The sequence below is a fragment of the Mchenga conophoros genome, linkage group LG9, assembly GCF_057382185.1.
Source record: "Mchenga conophoros isolate Kocher_MC1m ecotype Shallow Benthic linkage group LG9, M_conophoros_male_GT1.1, whole genome shotgun sequence".
Classification (NCBI taxonomy): Eukaryota; Metazoa; Chordata; class Actinopteri; order Cichliformes; family Cichlidae; genus Mchenga; species Mchenga conophoros.
This window is the reverse complement of record NC_140534.1, coordinates 13,347,868-13,371,257: the sequence shown is the minus strand read 5'-3', so window position 1 is coordinate 13,371,257 and position 23,390 is coordinate 13,347,868. Positions and strand designations below refer to the sequence as shown.

At 41.2% G+C, this 23,390-nt stretch overlaps 1 protein-coding gene and 2 long non-coding RNA genes across 3 annotated transcripts; all 3 read right to left on the bottom strand.

The window, feature by feature from the left end:
- Window positions 1-8,191: 8,191 nt before the first annotated feature.
- Window positions 8,192-19,973, bottom strand: LOC146566949 (myelin-associated glycoprotein-like). Its single transcript, XM_085286557.1, has 8 exons — window positions 19,842-19,973; window positions 19,476-19,535; window positions 18,799-19,176; window positions 18,212-18,517; window positions 17,875-18,140; window positions 17,527-17,600; window positions 8,809-8,848; window positions 8,192-8,491 (listed from the first exon to the last, which is right to left on the bottom strand). The coding sequence occupies exons 2-8, from the start codon at window positions 19,516-19,518 to the stop codon at window positions 8,273-8,275; spliced, it is 1,326 nt and encodes a 441-aa protein (XP_085142683.1). The 5' UTR covers window positions 19,519-19,535; window positions 19,842-19,973; the 3' UTR covers window positions 8,192-8,272.
- On the bottom strand, window positions 8,983-9,390 carry LOC146566951 (uncharacterized). The gene is made up of 2 exons (XR_014893849.1): window positions 9,221-9,390; window positions 8,983-9,027 (listed from the first exon to the last, which is right to left on the bottom strand). It is a non-coding gene; the product is annotated as an uncharacterized LOC146566951 (long non-coding RNA).
- On the bottom strand, window positions 15,663-16,070 carry LOC146566950 (uncharacterized). Its single transcript, XR_014893850.1, has 2 exons — window positions 15,901-16,070; window positions 15,663-15,707 (listed from the first exon to the last, which is right to left on the bottom strand). It is a non-coding gene; the product is annotated as an uncharacterized LOC146566950 (long non-coding RNA).
- Window positions 19,974-23,390: the final 3,417 nt, after the last annotated feature.

Genomic DNA, 23,390 nt, shown 5'->3' with positions numbered 1-23,390 from the left:
TGTGCTTTCATCAAATCAGCAAAGATGCACAGGAAAGAAGGTCAGACACCAACTAGGGGTAATCACAAGGACAAACTGAACATTTTCATATGTATGTCTTATGTAGCAGGTTTATCAGAGGGACACAGGAGAATTTTCTCCAAGCAAGGCATCCAAATCCACTTCAAATCGAGCCACAACCTAAGTTAAAAAATAGTTAAACTGCCAAACTCACCTCAAATTAACAGCTAGATCGTTCAAACTTGGACAAAATATGATCTTCCAGCATTGTGTATGTGACTAGTGCACAATGACTTTGGTGCTCATGGTCAGAGTTAAGTTACACAAGGGGTAGTAGAGATAAATTTGAAATTAAGAAAATGATGGTTGTGTAGTGTATACTATAGTGTAAACATAAAAAGTACACTGTCAGTGTAGAGGATGGAAATCAGCCAGAACAACTATGCAAATCCACAAAAGCAGCAGTTCAGCTGATCACAGCTTGTACATTAAGACAGTCTAGAAACCTTGTACTGTACTTTTTCACTTTTACTTGAGTAAAGAACTTCAATCAGTACTTCAACTTTTACTGGAGTATTTTTTAACACTAGTATCTATGCTAGTCTAATTTATTTAATTATTGTAAAAAAAAAAACCCAACCTTTTCAAAACACATAAATAAAGACAAAAATGTGTGAAATGTAAGAAAAAACTATATAAAATGATTTATTAATTAAATACAAAGGAGTTTGTCAAGGGAATTAAAACGAATTGACTATGTGCACGTTAGCATATGCTACTTCCGGTGCGGAAACTCCTGTGGGGAGCTTTGTTTCCGGTGTCCTATTCGCGCCTTGTTTACGGTCCAAAACAAGTTAAGCAAATGAATGAATCAAGCGGCGATTTACATTTCTATAGATGTCTTGGGCATTTACCCAATATATCTGTAAATGATGTTCATCGACTTGTCGATATTTTTCCCCCGCACCTCAGAGCAAAAAGAGAAAAGGGAGTCAAATGTTATATTTCTCAGTATCTGTAAACAGTGGTCCCTCGTTTATCGCGGGTGTTATGTTCGAAAAACAACCAGCGATAGGTGAAATCAAGTAGCCAATTTTATTTTTTGACAGTGCAAAATGTTTCGTCGACATCCAGTACTGCACTTCAGAGTCACACTGCTAGCGATCGATGCAGCGATTCTGTACTGTACAGGAGACACGTCACGGAGGAGATCGTCAGCAGCGATCAGGACGCAGGACAATGTGATGTAAAAAAAAAAAAAAGCATGCAAACTTGCACTAAAAAATCTGCGAAACAGCGAGGTGAAAGGTGAACCACGTTATAGCGAGGGACCGCTGTAATTTTGAAGGTAAGTCACAACATACCCTTCGTAAATACTAATGTATAGAAACCCTTACCAGCAATCATTAATTTTTTGTGTGGCTTTTTTTCACGGTTTGTTAACATGCTGTGTAGGTGTGTACTTGACTAGCTGATATCGACATAACGGGGAAACATCTGGTTTGACTTTTTTTCACCTGTAGTTTTAATGCGGAACATTTGCCTGTTTAAATCATAAGACCAGTCACTATACAGAGATGTGCTTCTGAATGTGGACAATGTGTCTTCTGCTGCAGTGATGCAGTTCTGCTTGTGTTGAGTGATGTAAACAACTGATCGATCTAAACTCTTTAAACGTCAAAATTGATCATTCGATTTTTTATGACACAACAGTGGTGAGTGTTCCCACCTTCTGCTCTTTGTAACTTAACGCGATCTTTCCGTTTTCGAGTTTTGGACATGATTTTGGAGTATATCTTCGCAGTAGCCATTGACCGCAAAGTAAAGCTACCGGAAATGTACAACCCTACATCCGGTCTCAAACCAGGAAGTTAGCATTTTCTCGTGCACAGGGTCTATTAAAATTGATGTCATTATGTACAGAGGCGGAGCCAGACATTTGAAACACCCGGGGCTTAGCCCTAAAGGGTAGTATGCATGTGGGATTTTTTTTTTTTTTTTGAGGGGGGTGGGGTAAAAATGACTGAAAGATTAATAGGCTCTGTTTTGAGTTTTGTTCAAAAAAGAATGACTTCATATAGGGGAAAATATATATCACATATGCAGGACACCTTAAACTAGTTTTTTAATTAAGCAGCAAGGCAGAACAAAATCGGGGCTGTATCAAGACACAGGGACTAAACCCCAATTCAACCAGACCCAGAACTGATCCGGAATTAAAACAGGACTACAACAGTTCAAAATCAGGACTACTGAGGACTTAACAAAGACAGAACCAGAATCAGAACTAGATGATAGCACTAAAAATCCTCATAGACCTGCACTACATTTATTTTTTTAATTCTACTAAAGTCCACTATTTAGATTTAGAAAAGTTTATATAATTATTTAGCCTTGTTGTGCAAACAAGCCTGCAAAACTTAATAAATATAGAATTTGAAAAATAGCAAACCTAAAAAGAAACACTAGGTACGAGATACATGAGGACCTATGATACGGTGATACTTTTGGTAAACAACTATTTGACTAACATGTGTGTCTCACCTGCTCTTGTTCATCTCTGTTCTGTCCTCATTCTCCATCTCCCTCTCTGTTCCTCTCTCTCCCTCTTTGTGCTGACAATCATCAAATATACAGTTGAAACCAGATATTTACACACTCTTCAGATCAAAACACAAACACTTTTTTAATTGTAACATCAAATCAGACTAAATGTTTATTTTTTTAGATTGATAAATATAAAAAACATATTTGCTAACTTTAAGAGTAAAGAGAGAAACTATCTGTATTTCTTAATTGCAAATGGCACCAAATTGTATTCAAAACTGAGCCACACTTATTGTCATGGTCCTGAGTCTGAGGACTCAGTGTTTTGTGTTTCCTTATGCTTTTGTTCATTCCGAGTGTGTATTCTGTTGTGATTTTGCCATTTGTTAGGTTTCTGTTCTTTGCCTGCCTGCTCCCACTTCTCTGTGTTCCCTCTGTCTGTCCATGGTGTTATTGTGTCTGCTCATGAGTCTGCCTGTCATGTTCAGTGTCCTGTCTGATTCTCTGTGTCTGTTAGTTTCCTGTTTTATTCTGAAAGTTCATGTCTCATGTCAGTGTGTTCAGTTTTACCTCTCCCCTGTCTCGTTAGCCTTATTGCTCCCAGCTGTGTCTCCCTCCTGTGGCCCATTCCCTGATTACTCCCCGTGTATTTAAGCCCTGTGTTTTCCTGTGCTCTCTGTTGCGTCGTCTGTTTAACTCCGTGTCCGTCGGCATCATTCTGTGTAACCTGGTGTTTAGTCTGCGTCTCTCCGCCATCTTTCATTGTGTATTTTGTTCCTCCCCCTGTGCGTGTTTGGTTTAAGTTGAGTTCTTTAGTTTTCCCCAGTTTAGGTTGGTTTACTCCCCGCTCTGCTCCTCCTGTTTTTGTCACCTTATCACCTCTGCAAATAAATATTCACTCGCACCCCAGTCAGTGCCTGCATCTTGGATCCTTTACTCAATTCACCACACGACTGCTGTGCAGCCGTGACACTTATGGAGCTCCACAGTTCTTCTCCTGGTGTTTTGGTTGACATCTCTTGATTTTCCCATGTCAAAGAAACAGGCTCTGTGTTTTTCCTTATATGCAGCTCTGTCTCTCTTTATTCTGACATTTAACTAATTCAAAATATATTTCAATATTTATCTAAAACAAAAGTTTACTCTAAATTGATGTTGTACAGTAAAAATGTTTTCTCCCTAAAGTGTATGTAAATATCTGGTTACAAATGTGAATATCCTGCTGTGTACTGAAATCCCTCTTGTTTTGCATAGAAATATACTGAACAACATACAAAGCATAATATATAAAATAACATTTACCTGAGTTTTTTCTTTGAAAGAACCCTCTAATGTCCATTCTTATATTTCAGTACATAACTGAAACCGATTTAGTCGGGGAGGGTAAGAACTGAAAATATGAAATAAACACACGTAAGATAAGACTCTCTAAAAAAAATAGCATTTATTCGGCTTTTCATTTCGCCATTTGTTGATTCACTTGAAGAGCAAGTAACGTAATATTGGTGAAGTGATCAGTTTGATATCAATCTTTCGTGATGCACCGTCATATTTACATTATTTGTACAGTACGAATGATTTGCTTTGGTACCTGGTCAAACTTAAGCTCTCCTTAGTATGGCTGGCTCCGTTTCTCCAACAGCGCACTGACAGGCAGCAGCTGCCCCGCCCCCTCGCTCAGTCGCCTAGTGCCAGAGCTCGGATCATACCAATATCAGGGGGGATTCACGCACAGTCGTAAATTCCCACAGTGTGCACTATGTGCTTCGAATATTGTGTGTACTTCTTGTTTTATACAGTGTCAGCCAGGCATCTAACTATGAAAAAATTACACTCCAAAAGACCCCGGGCTTCTGACAAAACAACCCGGGCTTAAGCCCAGTAAGCCACCCCCACGCTCCGCCCCTGATTATGTACAAAGATTTTGTAATAGATTATGTAACTAGAACACACACACACTTTTGTACTGTACAGTAAAAATAAATCTAAATCTCCACATTCTTTGAAAGTCTTAAAGTTTATTCAATTTTGATTAAACATGTTTCTAAAGTAGCCTTAGGCTAACGCTAACGCTAAAGCTAACTACTAATAGGAAATGACACACAGAGAGCATAATGGGAACCAGGAAACAGATTCCCTTTCTCAATTTTCACTTGCCAAGAATGTGAGTATGGACTCGCTATTTGTACAATTGGAACACCAGTGTACTTGATGATGTCACAGGTCAGAGTTTTTACTGCCGTCCCGTAATTTAACTGGTATTATGTTATGAAGCTTAACTTTAAACTCAGCCAAACCAGTTTACTCAGAAACAAATAAAACACTGAAACAAACCAAACATTAAGATTTAGAAGTTATCTCAGTGACTTATATATCATGTTTAACCTCAGTAGCAAAATCTCTCTATTAATAAAACTAGTGTAGATGTATGCCTGAAAAAAAAACAAACAGGTAAGATCTTAGAACGTTTTTATTTTTATTTTAGTAGACACTCCAAATTTACAACAGACAGCTGCTGGGGTTTGGAAGAGAACTGAACAAATATTTAAAATATAATCTGATCATTTTTGAAGCAGCCTTCAGAATCTCCATGTATTAACATGTATTATTGTTCCCGGTGAAAATGTTTCCTCCTGAATTAAAATATTTTTAATGTTAGAATTAATTCTGAGTCAGCTAATCTCAGCCAAAATGATTTACTCAGGAACAACAACAAACACACATAAGCCAAACATTAACATTTAGAAGTTATCTAAGTTATTTATATATCATGTTTAACCCTGAGTAGTGAAAGGCCGCGGGGGGTTTGAAAATGATGTGCCGGGAGTCCGCTGTTCTAACCAGGCTCTAGTGATCCTCGACCTCCCGGTCTGCTATCAAGCTGGTGGGTGACAGACGTCCCCGAAAACGTCGGAGCACTTTTGGAAATATGTGATGTCTTGATAAATTGAGGAGATATTTGATGGTTATACAGCTACAATTTCGCCTGAAAATATCTTAAAAGTGTATTTCTCCATTAGCAGTTCACTGGCAGAGAAGAAGGGAGCTATGGAGGGCCTGTGTACCTGGAGCACTGCCCCCCAGTACATCCTAAACACACCGATATTTTGTTTTCAAACTCTACTGCAGTTTATTTCACACATCAAACCTTTTGTAAACACATACAAGTAAACTACAATAACTTACATGTAGCAATAAAATAAACTGCTACCTCTTTTAAATAACAAAACATCTTTATGGTGTAATTATTTTACACGTAGTTGTTATTTTTGTTTTTTAACTGTGTAATAATATTCAACATTGCTATCAGTACATTTTTCAAAAAATGCCTCTCTGTGCAAAATGGGTTTAAAAACACAAACAGCTGTGGGATGCTGTTTGTCCGTGATTTGGACAGCCCTGCGCGTGCTCTCGATGCACGGTGTAGAATAAGGAGGGGATGTTTTTCTCATTATCATTTAATATTTTAATATGGCATTATTAGTTCATCAGAAGTATATAACCAGCTTTGCATTAAACATAAATTGAAGTCTTTGACCTTACATTATCCTTTGCATTACAGTGATTGTTATAACTTTAGTTTGATCTTTTCTTACAGGTACCAGAATAATAACATGATTTTCCATTGCAGATGTAACCATGATCATTCCATACATATTGCAGTTCGTTGCTTATTCTAGAGTTGTGCTCAAGGTAATTAAAGGTTAAAAGCTACAGCCAGCGCGAGTCTGGCTGATCTATGGAGGGCAAAGGCTTTGAGCTTGGAAGGCCGCACGCGCTTACACAGCACTTATAAGATGTTATTCTTGGTGATTTTGTGCTTAGTCATGTTTTAATATGTTTTAAGTAGAAGTAGCTGATCCAGCAGTATTCATTTAATATTATATACTTGATTTAGAGCAATACACACTGATGGTCTTAACAAATGAAAGAGTCCTTGTAGCTGCCATGTTGTGTCTTAGCAGGGTACAGATGGGTCCAGGAGACGGGGGCAGTCAGCGTCTGCCCTCGCGAAGGAGACAATGTTATTCTTTGTGTTAAATAAAATTGTCAACATTGATTGTATTACACCTGTCACTACGCATGAGGGGGCATTCTAATACCCTGATTTCATAAAACTATGGTGATGTGTTTTTTGAGACGAGATCTGAGGCTGTCTGCATACAGTGTCCATCTCCCACGTGTGTGATCATTAAATCATCGTTTGACTCAACCCGACCGGACCAGTGTTGTTATTGTGGGTTTTTCCTCTGGTGTCCATCCCCAATATTTTGAACCTTAACAACGGGAAACAAATTCTGCCGGGGATACCTAACTTGGCACCGCCATTGTGCAGGTGAAGTCAAAGACAAGATATACTTGATTATATTTTCTTGCTTCGTCTTCTGCTTTGCGTTAATGTGGGAGCCCCATCAAAAAACCTGTCCGTTATGCTAGCAATGTCCAAGCATTCTTTTTTTTTTATTATTCACAGTGTGTTGTTGGTCCTTCAGCCAGCTATTTGATGTTTTTTAATGCTTCTCCTGTTCCTGATAAACTCCAGAACAAGGCAGATGGGTCTGTTCTGGCCCTTGTGTCAAGAAACCTCCATTCAACCTATGAATGCTAAAAAGCTACATGCTGTTTGGTTTTTGGAGGACAGCACAGGAGCACGTTCGTGCAGACTGAAAATCCTTCTCTGTAGGCAAATACTTACTCAGATGGACTCAACCACACTACCACAGTACAAGGATTCATGGCCTGCAGTCAAGTACAGTTAAGCCTACGTTCAGAGACAATAGAAAACTGCTGTCACAAGGTGGCAGTAAAGGATGTATGCAAACTAGCAAGAAGCTTCATGAAAAAAAATACACTTTTTAAAACAAAAGAAGATAGACTCCTTTGACTTTATTTGGAACTATAACTACTTACTAAAGTTTGAGTTGAATAAAGAGCTCTTATTTTGTGTCCGTCTCTCTAATTGGAGACCCACTGTAGAGGAAGAGCTGGCATTCAGTTTTTCACCCAGTTTAGACTTACTAAACTTTATAAATTCATTTATAGATCGATGCATTTATATCTTCATTCTTTCAGTCATGCATTTACTTAAGAGCTGAGTTTATGAAAGCCTGATTGTATAACATGTAACTCAGGTGTAAATCATGGCACAAAAAATATTTCAGAAGTCTTCAGAAAACAAGTTGTTGTTTTTTATTAGATTGTAAAATGTTACAATCTCTAAATAATTATTCATGTCAACCATAGAAAAATGCAAAAAAATGAGGGTTTAGGACTGTAGTTTCTCTATTAGTTAGTGGTGGACAGAAACAGATCACTACAAGAGTGACGCATGTAAGAAACTAAGTGACCACAAAGGAACCCAATATTACTTCCCCACCCAACACACAACATTTTGGGTCATACATACAGAAGGTGGAGCTTATTTTTTAGTTGCATGCTGAGCTTATTATTTTTAAAATTCTTCATTTTAGAAGCACTGAAAATGTAGTATGTATGATAAATGGGTTCCACAGAACAAACATATTTTACTGGAAATAAACTGCTAATGTGAGTCACTTTGATATCTCCTTTGTTTACTTTAGTCTCCTGTGGGAGCACTACTCACTGCTGTTAACAACCATCAGACATTACCAGCTTAAGCATATTGATCCCGTTCCCTGTATTTTACTACAAGAGAACATTTCTCTGTATTAACGTTTGTTTAACCAAAGACACATCCGCACTCTCACTTTTTCTGTACTTGAGAGTAGACGCACTCTCGATTACTTGTCTGTGTTAATCTTTGTTCAGTCTTGCACTCTTTGACCTGTGAATACACCACATCCTGCTGCTGTGTGCTGTCCTGCGCTGAGTCTAAAGAAGGCCTCTGCTTCGAGAACTCGATCTCATTGTAATGGACGTCTTCATTTTCTGCTGTTCTGGCTGCTTCTTCAAGAGACACACTCTGCGAAAACAAACAGACCAAAGTTAATTCTGGTACCATTAAAATAACCATCTTTTACTGAACACAGTAAACGTAGAACTGCTATGAAGTCCAATGTTGTAGCCAGAGATCAGACCCAAATTTAATATTAAATATATAGTCCTGTGCGTCAAAACATGAGGTGTGTCTCACATCAAACAGTAAAAAGAGAAATAAAAGACACAACAAAGGGTCACTTTTCACATTTCTACCTCACTTACTATGAATCACCTCAGTTAAATCTATGTCCTAGAATCATAAACACAGAAAATATTACACAATGAAATTCAGTTACCCACCTGTGTCGGATGTGAAGCTACATGTGTTGACTGCAGATACCTACAAAAAACAGCGGAGCTCTTTAAATTGAAATTTTCAATTATAATAATTGTAATGTCCTCTGCCTCTAACGCCTTGCTAGAGTCGACATTCAGACTAAACTCCTCTTCAAAATGACCACGCAGACAAGAGGGTTTGACTTCACTCCCTTTACTTAGGCCAGTTGAAGTAGGGTAAAACTGAGAAACAACATGACATGAAATGCTCTTAGAAACCATAGATGAGGAGAAATACACAATAACAGTACAATGACTTGTTTAGCCGAAAGCGTTAGCTAATTCCCTCTTTACAAACGTTTCTATTAAGCAAACACTGCAATCACATTTCTTCAAGTAGATTGTTCATTAGTAAAGATGGAACAGAATTACATACCGACAATGCCCTTAAAGACCGTCTTAAGGGAGACAAATGCCACTACAGCAGCGGACGGGAGAACGGGAGAAGTCCTTTCCCCAAACAATAACATGCGCTTTCTGATGACATCATAGAACAGAGACGGATTTGAGCACGTTACACCAGGTCATGCCAAAAGGGGGCACTAAAGAGTAACTTTCTCAGGGAAAATCTATTTAAACAGAATACGGTTACATGGTGACAGAACACTCCCCGTCTGAAACTCAGCAGGTTTCACCTATTAATATGACAAGGTCAAACACATTTCAGTCATCTGGAGGAATGAGCAAGATCATCTCATTCACGGGTCGGACGTAAAGCTTTGGTCCCTCTTCCTTAATGACCTTCACTTGCACTTTGCGCACCCTTCCGTCTTTACTGGGATACACATCGACGATGATACCTAAGGGCCAGTCGTTCCTGTTACACTGACTGTCCTTAAGAAGCACCACACTTCCTTGCTTAAGGTTTGGCCGGTCAGAAGTCCACTTTGTTCGACACTGTAGTGTTGACAGATACTGTTTCCGCCACCTGTCCCAAAATGTGTTAGACAAGCTTTGGACCCTGCGCCACTGTTGCTTCAATAGGTCTTTATGTCCAAAATCTCCTTCTGGTACTGGGCATGGACCTACTTTCTGAGTAAGCAATGAAGCCGGTGTAAGAATGAAAGGATCTGTAGGATCATTTGACACGGGCACCAATGGTCGACTGTTCACTATGGCCGAGACCTCAGCCATGAATGTTGTGAGTACCTCATGCGTGAGTTTGGAGGAGCCCATCTGAAGAAGCATCGAGTCCAGGATACGACGTGTGATGCCGATCATCCTTTCCCACGCTCCTCCCATATGAGAGGAATGTGGTGTGTTGAAGGTCCACGTACATCCGTGTTCTGACAGAAACCTCTCCATGTGTTTCCCATCAAGATTCGAGGGAATCCCCATATCCTTGCAAGCTCTGGTGAAATTAGTACCCTGGTCGGAGCGTATGCTTTTCAAAGGTCCTCGAATCGCCATAAACCTTCTGAATGAGTTTATGAAACTGGAGGCATCCAATGACTCAATTACCTCAATGTGTATAGCTCTGACACACAGACAGGTAAAGAGGACAGCCCACCTCTTACTTTCGGCGTGGCCTCCTCTCGTGCGACGGGCTGATACAGACCAGGGCCCGAACACATCAATGCCGACGTTGCTAAAGGGTGGTTCCATGCTGAGCCTGTCAGGTGGCAAGTCTGCCATCTTTTGGACTTCACACCTCCCTCTCAGCCTTCGACAAGTGACACACTCGAAAACGAGTCTATTAATGCATCTCCTGCCACCAACGATCCAGTAACCTGCAGCTCGGACAGCCCCTTCAGTGAAAAGACGTCCTTGGTGACGTACCTGCTCATGAAGGTGACGCACTATGAGAGTGGTTACGTGATGCCGTCCAGGCAGGACCAGTGGCCGTTTCTCGTGGAATCCTATTTTTGCCTCAATGAGGCGACCCCCGATCCTTAACAGCCCGTCTGAGTCAATGAAAGGATCCAGGGCAACGAGTGGGCTGCTCTTGGGAATGTTGGCGTTTGATGCAAGACACTCCAGTTCTTTCCTATAGACCTCTTGTTGAACTGCTTTGATAATGACTAGCTTACTCTGTTCAAGAATATCCCTGGTTGGGGGTGTGCTGCACTGGTGCCAACCCTCACATTTCTGAGCGACACACTCCGTTCCTTTTTTGAAGCTCTGAACAATGTGAATAAGGGTACCAAGAGCCCTTATGAGGGAACCCCAGCATGAGAAGCGATTGAACCGCCCAGAGCCGAGATGTTTGAGGACAGTGACCGACAGTGTTGTGACTTGAGGCCTGATTTCACTGTCTTGATCTGGTTCCAAAAGGTCAAACCTCTGTACCACCGGTGACGCCCCTTCAAGTCGAGACAAGAATGCCGGTCCAGAGAACCATATTGTGTTCTCAAGGTGGTCTGCTGTGATAGACCGTGAGGCGATGTCTGCGGGGTTGTCTTCTGAGCAGACATATCGCCACTGCTGTGGCGTAGTGCTTCGTCTGATCCTCTGGACTCGGTTGCTCACGTATACATAAAACCTTCTCTTCTCATTGTAGATATATCCGAGCACCACCTTACTGTCTGTGTAGTAGGTGACTGCGTCAAATACAATGTCTATTTCGGAGGTGATGACCTCAGACAGAGTTACTGCCATGACTGCTGCACAAAGCTCCAACCGAGGTATAGTATGCTCTGGACGTGGGGCCAGTTTGGCTTTACTTGCAACCAATCTAGTGCAGCATCCCCCATCTGCATCCACAGTCTTCAAGTAGGCAACGACAGCTACTGCTTTCTCTGAGGCATCTGAGAAGACACAGAGTTCTGTTAACTTGACAGTAGATGGTGACATGTTTGAGTATGGTCGGGGGATCCTCAGATGTCTTAACTCCTGCAGAGAATCTCTCCAACTTTCCCACACCTTTTCCTTTTCTGCTGGTAATGGGGTGTCCCAATCTGAAGATTGTGAGGCCAGTTCTCGAAGCAGCAGTTTCCCTTGAATTGTCACGGGGGAGACGAATCCTAGAGGATCGTACAGGCTGTTCACCGTTGAGAGAACTCCTCGTTGAGTGAATGCCTTTCTCTCGTCCTGGACGCGGTAAGTAAAACAGTCTGAATCCAAGTCCCAGTACAGCCCAAGGCTACGCTGCATTGGTAGAGTGTCAGCAGTAAGGTCCAAATCTTTCAGGTCTGTGGCATGATCTTCACTGGGAAAGGCCTTCATGACCTCCTTGCTGTTCGAAGCCAGCTTATGCAGCCTAAGGTTAGAGCGAGCCAGCATTTTTTGAGTTCTTTTGAGCAGGTCGATAGCTGCGTCTGTTGTGGGCAAGGACTTTAACCCGTCATCTACGTAAAAGTCACGAGTGACAAACTGTTCTACGTCCTCCCCATACTCCTTCCGGCCTTCCTGTGCTGCACGTCTAAGACAGTAGATAGCCACAGCCGGCGAAGGACTATTTCCAAAGACGTGCACGTTCATACGGAACTCCATAATCTCTTTCTCTGGGTTGTTCTCTTTAAACCAGAGGAACCTGAGGAAGTTCCGGTCTTCAGGACGCACCTTGAAACAATGAAACATCTGTTGCACGTCCACAGTGAAGGCGATCTGTTCTTTCCGAAACCGAAGGAGGACTCCTACCAGGGTGTTGTTGAGGTCTGGTCCCGTTAGGAGTACTTGGTTCAGAGACAAACCTTTGTGCTGGGCACTGGAGTCGAAGACGACTCTTATTTGGGAGGGCTTCTTGGGATGGTAAACCCCAAAACAAGGTAGGTACCAATGCTCCTCATTAGGCTTCAGAGGTGGGGCTTCTTCAGCGTGCCCATTCTGAAAGATCTTTGCCATGAACGAGACAAACTCTTCCTTCATTTTAGGCTTCCTTCTGAAGGACCGCTGTAGAGATTTGAGACGTTCAAGTGCTTGCTCGTGGTTATGAGGGAGCTTTGGTCGTAGAGATCTGAAAGGCAGGGGAGTCACCCACCTGTTTTCTTGGTCCTTATAGACCTCTTGCTCCATGATGTGGATGAACTGTCCGTCCTCGATTGAAGGAGCTTCTTTGTCGTCGTCCTTTGTTGTCTGGAACACATTACAGTCTAAGGTGGCCCATTTCTCACTAGCAGGGAGATGTTTGCATGTTAGGGGAAATGAAGGGGAGCTACCACTACTATACTTCTCTTTTACATAGTAATCGTTTGGGCATGGCTGAAAGAGAGAAGGACGTCCATTTTTCAGTACGTTAGTGTAGCAAGAGCTGATAACCGTAGGTCTGTGGACATCTCCAATGCACACATCTCCTACAATAACCCAACCCAGATCCAACTTCTGGGCATAGGGTGCGTTTTGTGGGCCATTCACTTGTCTTCTGACCTTATGAACTCTGATGATATCTCTGCCTAACAAGAGCAGGATGGAAGCTTGGGAGTCCAGCTTTGGAATGTGTTTTGCAAGGGCCTTCAAATGACTGTGGTTTAATGCTACCTCTGGTGTTGGTATTTCTGCGCGGTTATTTGGGATCTCGTTGCATTCAATCAGTGACGGCAAAGAGAGTGTGACACTCCCGTTAATGGGTTCGATCACAAAGCCACGTGCTTGTCTGCCTTCTGTCTCTTGTGTTCCGGCACATGTCTTCAAAGTGTATGGTGAAGGAGGCCCTGCAATGTTGAATAGGTCGAAAAACTCGGTACGTGCAAGTGATCTGTTGCTCTGATCATCTAATATTGTGTATACCGTAACTGCAGCTTCAGGGCAGTCGGTTGGGTACACCCTGGTCAGACATATTTTTGAGCAGGAACGCCCTGCGGAATAATTTCCGCAGACCTCAGTACATGCTGTGGAAACATCACCTTCATTCAGGTTGGAATTTCCCTCCCCGCCCTGATCTGGTGCGGAATGTGCTGTGTTGGTGGACCATGGGGAAGATCCAGGGTGGAGGGCTGCAATGTGGCTCTTGCTTCCACACTCTGAGCAGGAGATGTCGTCTTCACAATTCCTTGCCAAATGTGTGGCTCAGCAGCACCTGTAACATATTCCGTACCTTTTAAAGAGTGCTTTCCTTTCTTCCATTGGCTTCTCTCTAAACCCGCGACACCTGGGTAAGGGGTGGGGTTTGTTGTGTAGCGGGCAGCGCTCTGCTGGATCATCTCTAGTGGATGACTCGCTTCCAGATTGGGTGCGAAACGATGCAGTCCTTGTACCGTTGAAAAGGGGCCGAGGATCCGGCGAGACCCTCGTTTTAAAAACTGCCACAGCTTTGTGACCTTCGGCTTTAGACGATTGCTTACTGCCTAATAACTCACTACTGTATGCTGTCTGTGTGAGGCCAGGGTCGTTGCGCATCCGTGCTTCCCGACACACAAAGTCTACAAAGAAACCGAATGGGGGATAGGGAGCCCCGCGATCTTCTTTGTACTTAAAGCCTAAAGAAAGCCATTTTTCCTGGAGATAAAATGGCAGCTTCTGGACGACAGGGGTAACACCACGAGGGGTATCCAGATAACTAAGCCCAAGCAAGTCACCATCTTCTTTGGCAGCCTGTATCTCCGACAGCAAGTCTCCCAGCATTCTTAGTTTACGACCATCTCTGTTTGGAATCTTGGGAAAGTTGTCTAATCTTTTCAAAAAGGCACCCTCGATGACCTCTGGTGCACCGTAGCACTCATTAAGCCTGTCCCACATAGCTCTGAGTCCGTTAGCTGGTTGGTTCGCATACACGGATCGTATTCGTCTGGCATGTTCAGCTGAGTCCTTACCTAGCCATTTCACGAGGAGGTCAAGCTGTTCACTTGGTGAGAGGTTGAGACCTCTGATGGCATTCATAAACGATGCTTTCCAGGCTCTGTAGCATTCGGGACGGTCGTTGAAGTGAAGGAGCCCTGTAGTCACCAGTTCACGTCGAGCCATAAATCTAACAAGGTCTGACATGTTCTGCTCCATTTCTAGTGGAGTGTACAGTGGGCCCCTTTCCCGGCATGTGGTCTCATGTGGGTGACCGGAGTTGTCTGGGGTTGTGATATACGCCGCGCCGGTGTAGCCGCTGTCCAGAGGCTGTCGTGCATAATTGACCGTTGGTTCTTGTTTAGGGGTGTAGGTCTCACTTTGATCCTTTAGATTTGCTATTATGGGTGTGGTTTGGGTTTGGATGTGTGGTGTCGCAACTGGCTTGAGGCTTGGTCGAAAATGTACATCAGATCCTGGCGTAAAGATCTTGGAGTAGGAGTCTATGGTCGGTGAATGCTGAAGGAGTTTCGTCTCCGTGTTATCATTGGAGGTTTCTAGAATGGGCGTGGTTTGGCTGCCGTGTGAGGCACCCTTCACATATTCTCTTGTGCGCGTTACTGGGTCGTCAGCAGGAACATCTATCTCACTAAGACCCTCGCCATCATCTTGGATCGCTGCAGCCTCCAAAACTTCTGCTTTTGCTTCTGCAGCTGCAGCCCTTTTTTCCATGCGTACTTTATCTAATGACGCTTCAAGACGTATTTTTCGAAGCTGCATAGAAGCTTCCAGTTCCGCTTGCTGCAGCTTCAGATCGTTCTCTTTATCCACAAATGCTGCTTCAGCCTTAGCCGCCTCAGCTTCTGCACGTGCTTGTGCAGCGGCTGCCTTACTTGCAGCTGAGCTCCTGGTATGCCTGGAGGAGCCAGATATATTAGATCTGGTTTTCATTGATGCGCTGGTTCTCTGCGACATGTTGCTGTCGATTGGATTTCTTCCTACATCTGAGCTGTTTCCGGAGGATAGCTCTAATTGCTGTCCAGTTCCCCACGAGACTGGTCTTTGAGAGGCTGTCGTTTTACTGTAATGTCCTCTGCCTCTAACGCCTTGCTAGAGTCGACATTCAGACTAAACTCCTCTTCAAAATGACCACGCAGACAAGAGGGTTTGACTTCACTCCCTTTACTTAGGCCAGTTGAAGTAGGGTAAAACTGAGAAACAACATGACATGAAATGCTCTTAGAAACCATAGATGAGGAGAAATACACAATAACAGTACAATGACTTGTTTAGCCGAAAGCGTTAGCTAATTCCCTCTTTACAAACGTTTCTATTAAGAAAACACTGCAATCACATTTCTTCAAGTAGATTGTTCATTAGTAAAGATGGAACAGAATTACATACCGACAATGCCCTTAAAGACCGTCTTAAGGGAGACAAATGCCACTACAGCAGCGGACGGGAGAACGGGAGAAGTCCTTTCCCCAAACAATAACATGCGCTTTCTGATGACATCATAGAACAGAGACGGATTTGAGCACGTTACACCAGGTCATGCCAAAAGGGGGCACTAAAGAGTAACTTTCTCAGGGAAAATCTATTTAAACAGAATACGGTTACATGGTGACAGAACACTCCCCGTCTGAAACTCAGCAGGTTTCACCTATTAATATGACAAGGTCAAACACATTTCAGTCATCTGGAGGAATGAGCAAGATCATCTCATTCACGGGTCGGACGTAAAGCTTTGGTCCCTCTTCCTTAATGACCTTCACTTGCACTTTGCGCACCCTTCCGTCTTTACTGGGATACACATCGACGATGATACCTAAGGGCCAGTCGTTCCTGTTACACTGACTGTCCTTAAGAAGCACCACACTTCCTTGCTTAAGGTTTGGCCGGTCAGAAGTCCACTTTGTTCGACACTGTAGTGTTGACAGATACTGTTTCCGCCACCTGTCCCAAAATGTGTTAGACAAGCTTTGGACCCTGCGCCACTGTTGCTTCAATAGGTCTTTATGTCCAAAATCTCCTTCTGGTACTGGGCATGGACCTACTTTCTGAGTAAGCAATGAAGCCGGTGTAAGAATGAAAGGATCTGTAGGATCATTTGACACGGGCACCAATGGTGAATACGGTTACATGGTGACAGAACAATAATATTATTAATAACAATTATTAAATCATTATTAATAGTATTATTAGCATCGGTAGCATCAGTAGTATGTGAAAAAGTAATATTAGTATTATTATATATTGCAATACAGTTTTGAATAAATGTCTTCAAAAATGTCTGAAAGTTGTTGAATAATAATTACATATTAATGTTAGATGTAGACAAGTCCCACGCACTTTCTCAATATCCCTGATCCAACCTTTTCATTACTAACCTCTTCCTTTGAATACTTTCCTGTACGTCCTCATTCCACACCGAGTTTCATTCCCTTCTTTCTTCTGTCCAGAGGATACACTTCCTTGGCAGATTACCTCACTACTTCGGCTGTACTTTCCCAGCCATCTGGTTACTCCTGTCTACCACCTGGAGACTCAACTCCTCCATGAAATCTGTGCAACATTGTTTCATCTTCAACATCCACCAACAATTAATCTGCCTTTATTCACTTCACTTTTCAAAGTGGACCTGGAGAGTCTCCTGTCTCTTTCAGAGTGCACTTTTGCCACAAGATGTATTAAACTCTTATACGTCACCCTATGTCCCTCTCTCCTTAAAGTACAATGTCATTTACACAGTCATTTACATTCTCTCAAAAAATCCATTACCATCTATCCTTCTGCATCTCTTAACACACACCTATCCAGAACCTACCGATCACCTTTGTTTCCATCACCCACACTGAAGTCTTCTACAACCACCACCCTGGAGACACTTCATCTAACTTACTCCAGAATTCCTGACATCAACCCTGTGGGGCATACACACCGGTATCTTGCAACTTTTGGTTTTATTTTCCAGTTACATAAAAGCTACTATGGATTTAAAAAAGCAAAACATGTATCTGGGAGTCTTACCAAAGGATGAAAACCATACAGATGAGAATGATGATCCCAATGATCGCTCCAACAGCAGCCCCCCATAATACAGGCTTGATCATTCCTGTAGAGAGAAACAAAAGAAAGAACCAAATCCAAACCATATAAGTGACTGAACCTTTCATTTGTGTGAGATGGGTCTAAGTTGGATATGTACTTACATGTACAGGTATAAAAACAAACAGCAAAATAAGATACACTTAAAAATAAAAGTAAAAGCAGATATTTACACACATGACTCTTTCTTAAATTTCTGGACTTGTCCTTTATGCAGATTCCAAAGACTTTAATAAAGTCCTGATGACTAAGTTTTATATTTGTCTTTACTTTACCTCCAACAGTCACATGAATCTCTGTTGATGTCTGATTACCCAGATCATTAGTGGCCACACAGTAATAAACTCCTCCATCTGTTACATTGAAGCTGTAAATCTCTCCTTCAGATACTTTCACAGCTCCATCTCTGCTCTTCTTGAACCAGGTGAAGCTGCTGACTGGAGGTTTGGCTCTGCTGGAGCAGGTCAGGTTCACCCAGCTGCCTGCTGACACCAAACCTGATGGACTGATGGATGCTGAGGTGTCTTTAGGAGCATCTGGACAAATAAATTCTATCCTATAAATCATGATATGTTTGCAGGATGAAAAAACAAACTGATCGTCTTACATGAAACACTGAGAGTCTCTTCTGTCTCTGCTGTCTTGGTGTCGTTTCCTTGGTTCACAGGATATCTGGCAGAGCAGCTGATCTTCTTTCCATCATGTGTGTCTGACAGAGTGATGATCTGCTGGATTTTAGTTGTAAAGCTTCCATCTGTGTTTTCCTCTATTTTGTTGTGAGAGTCTTGTTGGAGATTCCAGGTGAGTTGAGGAGGGGAGTGTGGACAGGGAGTGAGAGCTGAGCAGGTTATAGTGACAGACTCCTTCTCCTTCAGATCACCTGAGATTCTAATATTGGGCCTCCAAGGAGAATCTGTGGTTTCACATCAAACACATATTAAAAATGAAGAGGACAAAATCTTTCAAACTAATCATGTGATGCTATCTTCCTGAATTCACATAGAAGTTCAGAAATGTAATCAAGTCCTGAACAAAGTAGCACAGAAATTAAAAGAAAGAAATACATACATCCTTTTAGTGTCAGGATGTTAGTTATGATCATTATGTCTTTCATCTAACATTTCCTCAGCAGTTAATTTAATTAAAATTAATTTAAAATAACATGTTACAAAGTATAAACTCACATTTCTTTACCTCTGACTGTTATTTGAAGAGGATCACAAGAAGCTGTCGCCTTGAATGTTTCACTCTCTACTCTGAAGAAGTATGTGTCTGTGTATGTGGTGGTTAAATTAGAAAACAGAGTGGTGCAGTCTCTCTGACTCAGGTTCCCGGTAATACTTATTGGATAGATGCTAACTGCTCCACTACTTTTGAAGATCACATTGTTTTTGATTTTGGTAATATCAGAATTGTTTTTAATCCACACTCCAAAGGTTTTTCTTGTGCTGATAAATGTCTGTTCTGCTTTTTGGCTGAAGCTACATGGGATTTGCAAACAAGTTCCACTCAGTGCTTCCAGCTTCTTTGGTGCAGTTACAAAAAGGTCATCATGGCAGTGAGCCGAAGCACCTGTAAGGATAGTTTCATGGTTAACCCATTCACACATTAAATATTGTTAAAAAAATAATAATAAAAAGAATTTTGCTCCCAACAAAACTTTAAACAAACTTTGATCAAATTATTAGTATCATTATGTTTCTGTGTGTGTATGTTTTATGTAGAAACAAACTGACATTTTCCCTCTCGTTTCTACATAAAGCTTTTCAAGACATAAAGAGAAAAAGTCTCTGTTTTCACTTTGCTTGAAGAAACAAATAATATTATAAATGATTCAAAAATGTCTTAGATTGACTAAATAAACAGCTCACCTGAAAAAAAGACGACCATCAGTAACATCCCGAATGTCACCATGTTCAGAAACTCATTCCCTGCATTTGTGAACAAAAAAGATTTTTTATTTAAATGATTTCACACATGGAGCTTTTATACTCTACTGGTGTGTTTCAAAACAAGTTAACAATCAAAACTTTTATCAGCAGATTTTCCATTTTTATTACCAAAGATGAAGAAAATCTAAAGAGCTGTGTGATTTGAAACCACTTGAAATAAGAAAACAATAACATAACAGTTCCTGGAAAACTGAAGCATCAATAAATAAAATATGTATGCTTCTCTTAGCAAAAGACGAATAAACAAAAGTTTTTGTGACAAGAAGCAGTAAAATGTTTCCTTACCAAATACACCCAAGTGAAGATCTCACAGTGAGATGAAAATGTTTTTAGTGAAACATTTAGTCAACTTAACATATAAGTCACTAGATTAAAAAGGAGGTACAAAAAAAACATGCAGTTCAAGAAAGTTCAACAAGTCTGTTTTGTCTGGTTGCAAAACTGCTAGAGGTGTGACACGATGCCCCTGAAATACAGCAGTGAAAAAATCGTCAGTTTTTAGCTTCCTGCAAAAATCCTGTGAAAGAGGAAGTCAGACATGACAGCAGCTTAAGTATGAAATTACTTCCTCACCCTCAAATACTTTTTACTACCATGAGTTATTCCAAGAATGTATAAGCTGAGAGTAGATACACTCTGTGCCACCACCTGTCTGTGTTAAGCTATTTTCAGTCTTTGAACTGTGAATAAATCCTGCTGTGTGCTGTCCTGCACTGAGTCTAAAGAAGGTCTCTGCTTGAAGAAGCCAGTCTCTCTGTAATGGACGTCTTCATTTTCTGCTGATTTTCAACCAGCACATGAAGAGTTGGCTCTGTCTTCAGGTTTGGATGACTGAGAACCTTCACAGACACGCTGGTTTATTAGCTTTGCTTCTAAAAGAAATTTAAATAGTTAAAATAGTCTGTATATTTAAAAACTCTGGAGCAGGTCAGCTCACCTCAAACAAAGAGAACGATCAGTAATGTGCGTACTGTCAGACAGAAACTGACTCCCTGGATTGGCAAATATACAAAATACTAGCTACTTCACTGTTTGTTGATTACTACAGAGTTTTGATTGTCTTTAATTCACAATAAAAAAACTTCCCCTCTGCAACCAGAGTTGAATCATGTCTAATAAAGATGATTATTCACTTCTGTGAGAACAAGGTGGCTGAAAAATAAAAACTATAATAACACAGTGTTCCAGTTTTTGAGAGTAAAATTCAAACACCAGTCAATGAAATTCCTGAACATATCTGTCAGTGGAATATGAGAGAAATGACAAAATACAGCTGAGAAATCAAAACATTTCAGTACCTACGAAACTGAACATTAAGTTCTATGATTTCAGAGCAAAATTAATTTCTTTAACACAGTTACAATAAACCATACTAACAAGTTTCATGATAGAAAGAGTGTCACATGCATCAACTGACTATCACACTGCATAATGAAGTCAGTTTTCTCTTTCCTGCTTATATCGTGCAAAAGAGGAAGTCAGATGTTACTGTATTGTGAACATCTAAAGTGACATGCTCAACATTAATCATTTTTCTGTTACTAATTCAAAGCCTGCAAATTTACAATGATTAAGTTTATCATTTACAAGGTATAATAACACATGATGCTGAGAGAATAAGTGATACAAATGAGTTTTCTACTAAAAATCATCATCTGAACAATTTTATTGAAAATACATTGAAATGTCATTAAATAAAAATAATTTGTCTGTTAAACAAACCAGTGAAGTAATGGAAATTACACGGTCCACTCATCTTTGATATACTGATAGAAAAAGAGAACAGGCACTCTGTTGGGGAGAGATGAACTAAATGTAGCTAAACTTATAGTTTCAGATTTGAACAAAGTGAATAAAATGTCATAAACTAAGTTCTTAAACTTAAGCTTCAAACTTCACTTCAGCTGAAACTTGCCTGCTAAAACAATATGTTTACTAGGGCCAGGTGGCCAAAACCCAAGAGAATGGATTCAAATGCAAACACAGCTTGGAGTCAAAGGTTCAAACATTATAATAAGATTTTATTTTCAAACAACCATGACAGTCAGGAGATGGCTGTGAACTAAATTATCTCAAACCTGAGTACTATGTCTGAACTATGAAACGAAACAAAACGCTAGGAAATAGAAACATAACCTATGAACGAGAAATATGAACTGTAGACAATGAAACATGAGCTAGGAAGTGGATGCATAAGCTAAACTGGTCTGGGTGAGTGTCCAGAAACCAAGGGTCCAGAGGGAGGGAGTTCTGTGAATCCGTTGAGCAATGGCAAGGAGTCAGGCAGGTGAATGGAAATCCAAGTGGCTTGGCTGTGACGGTGATTACCTAGCAGACCAGCATTTGGAAATGGTGAGTATTGCTAAAAGTGAAATGGTGGACCAGAGAATTCCCAAAAATCGCAGGGAGAAGAACACCAGGTAAGCATACGCTGAAAACTATGATGCATAGAAAAACTTGGAGGCCTCACACTAACTCATGTTAGCAGAAGATCTGGCCAGGACTCACAGAGATCGCTGGTCTTAAGTGCAGGTAGCCCAAATTGCAAACAGGTCCAGACTGTGATTGGAATGAAGGGGCTCCACCCACAGGTGAAAAGTCCAGCTCTATGAAAAAACACAGCCACTCACCCAGACCATGACAGATGTAGACAACATCTGCAGATATGCTATTGTAGGTATTTTAGTGAAGCATGTGCATTGGTTCAATGGGGAGATCTACATTCAGTCATATGTCTGCTTTCCCAGGTGTTTGGCTACTTGTCTATTCATTACATCACTTTCCCTTTCCCACGGTGTAAAAGTCAATGCCGATGGCATTGCTGTAATTCCCAGTGTTTCTGCTTCTTCCAAATCAATCACTCGCAGACGAAAAAGAACCAGAACCAAGCCTATTTGCTGTCTGGGTCTACTAGCTCTATCTACGATCAACTATCTACTCCATCTACTACCTGCATGGATGTGGTGCAGTGCTCTCAGACAGTCATGCATCTCTACATGATGCCTAGCATGCTATGTTCATGCTATGCCTTTGCCTCCATATCCTCCCAGCAGTTCTCTGGGAACTGCTTCTTCCACCTCCTGCATAAGAATGTTGCAGTAAGAAGGTTGCTTCTTATGCCAGTTTAGCAACTGTTCTCAAGTCATCTGATCCTTGCCTGTCTGTTGGCAAGTTACAGGTTGCTTTAGCCATTCTTCAAGACACCATCTGCTTGGTTTATCCTGAACAATTAGAAAACAAATTAACTATCAGATTAGCTATAAAATTAGATAACAGATTAACTATTGGATTAGCTATCATTTCCAAATTTCTGAAGAAATATGAATTAGCCGAGTGGTGCATTGTAAGTGTCACGGGTCTGGGTCCATTGGACCCAGTATGTGGAGTTTCATATTTTTGTTATTCCATGTTTGAGGTTATTATGTTTTGGTTTTAGTTTGCATCAGGGATTGTTTTCTTGTTCTCTTGTTGTGTTTATGATGATGATGATTATGATGTTTATTATTTGAGTTTCATGTTTAAGGAATTGTTCTCGGTTGTATCTCACGTTTAGTTTAGTTCAGGTTCCATGTGTCACTCTGTCTGTTTCTCAGTGTCAGGTCTGCGTCTTGGTGTTCTCATTTCCTGTTTTATTGTGAAGGTCTGGGTCTCATGTGAGTGTGTTCAGTTTTACCTCTGTCTCGTCTTGTTGATCATTCCCAGCTGTGTCCACCACCTGTGTGTAATTCCCCTGTGTTTCTCTGGGTGTATTTAAGTCATGTCCTCCGTCATTGTAGTTGCTGGTCCGTCTGTGTATTCCACCCTGCCTCATCTGCGTTTCTACCATGTCTCACC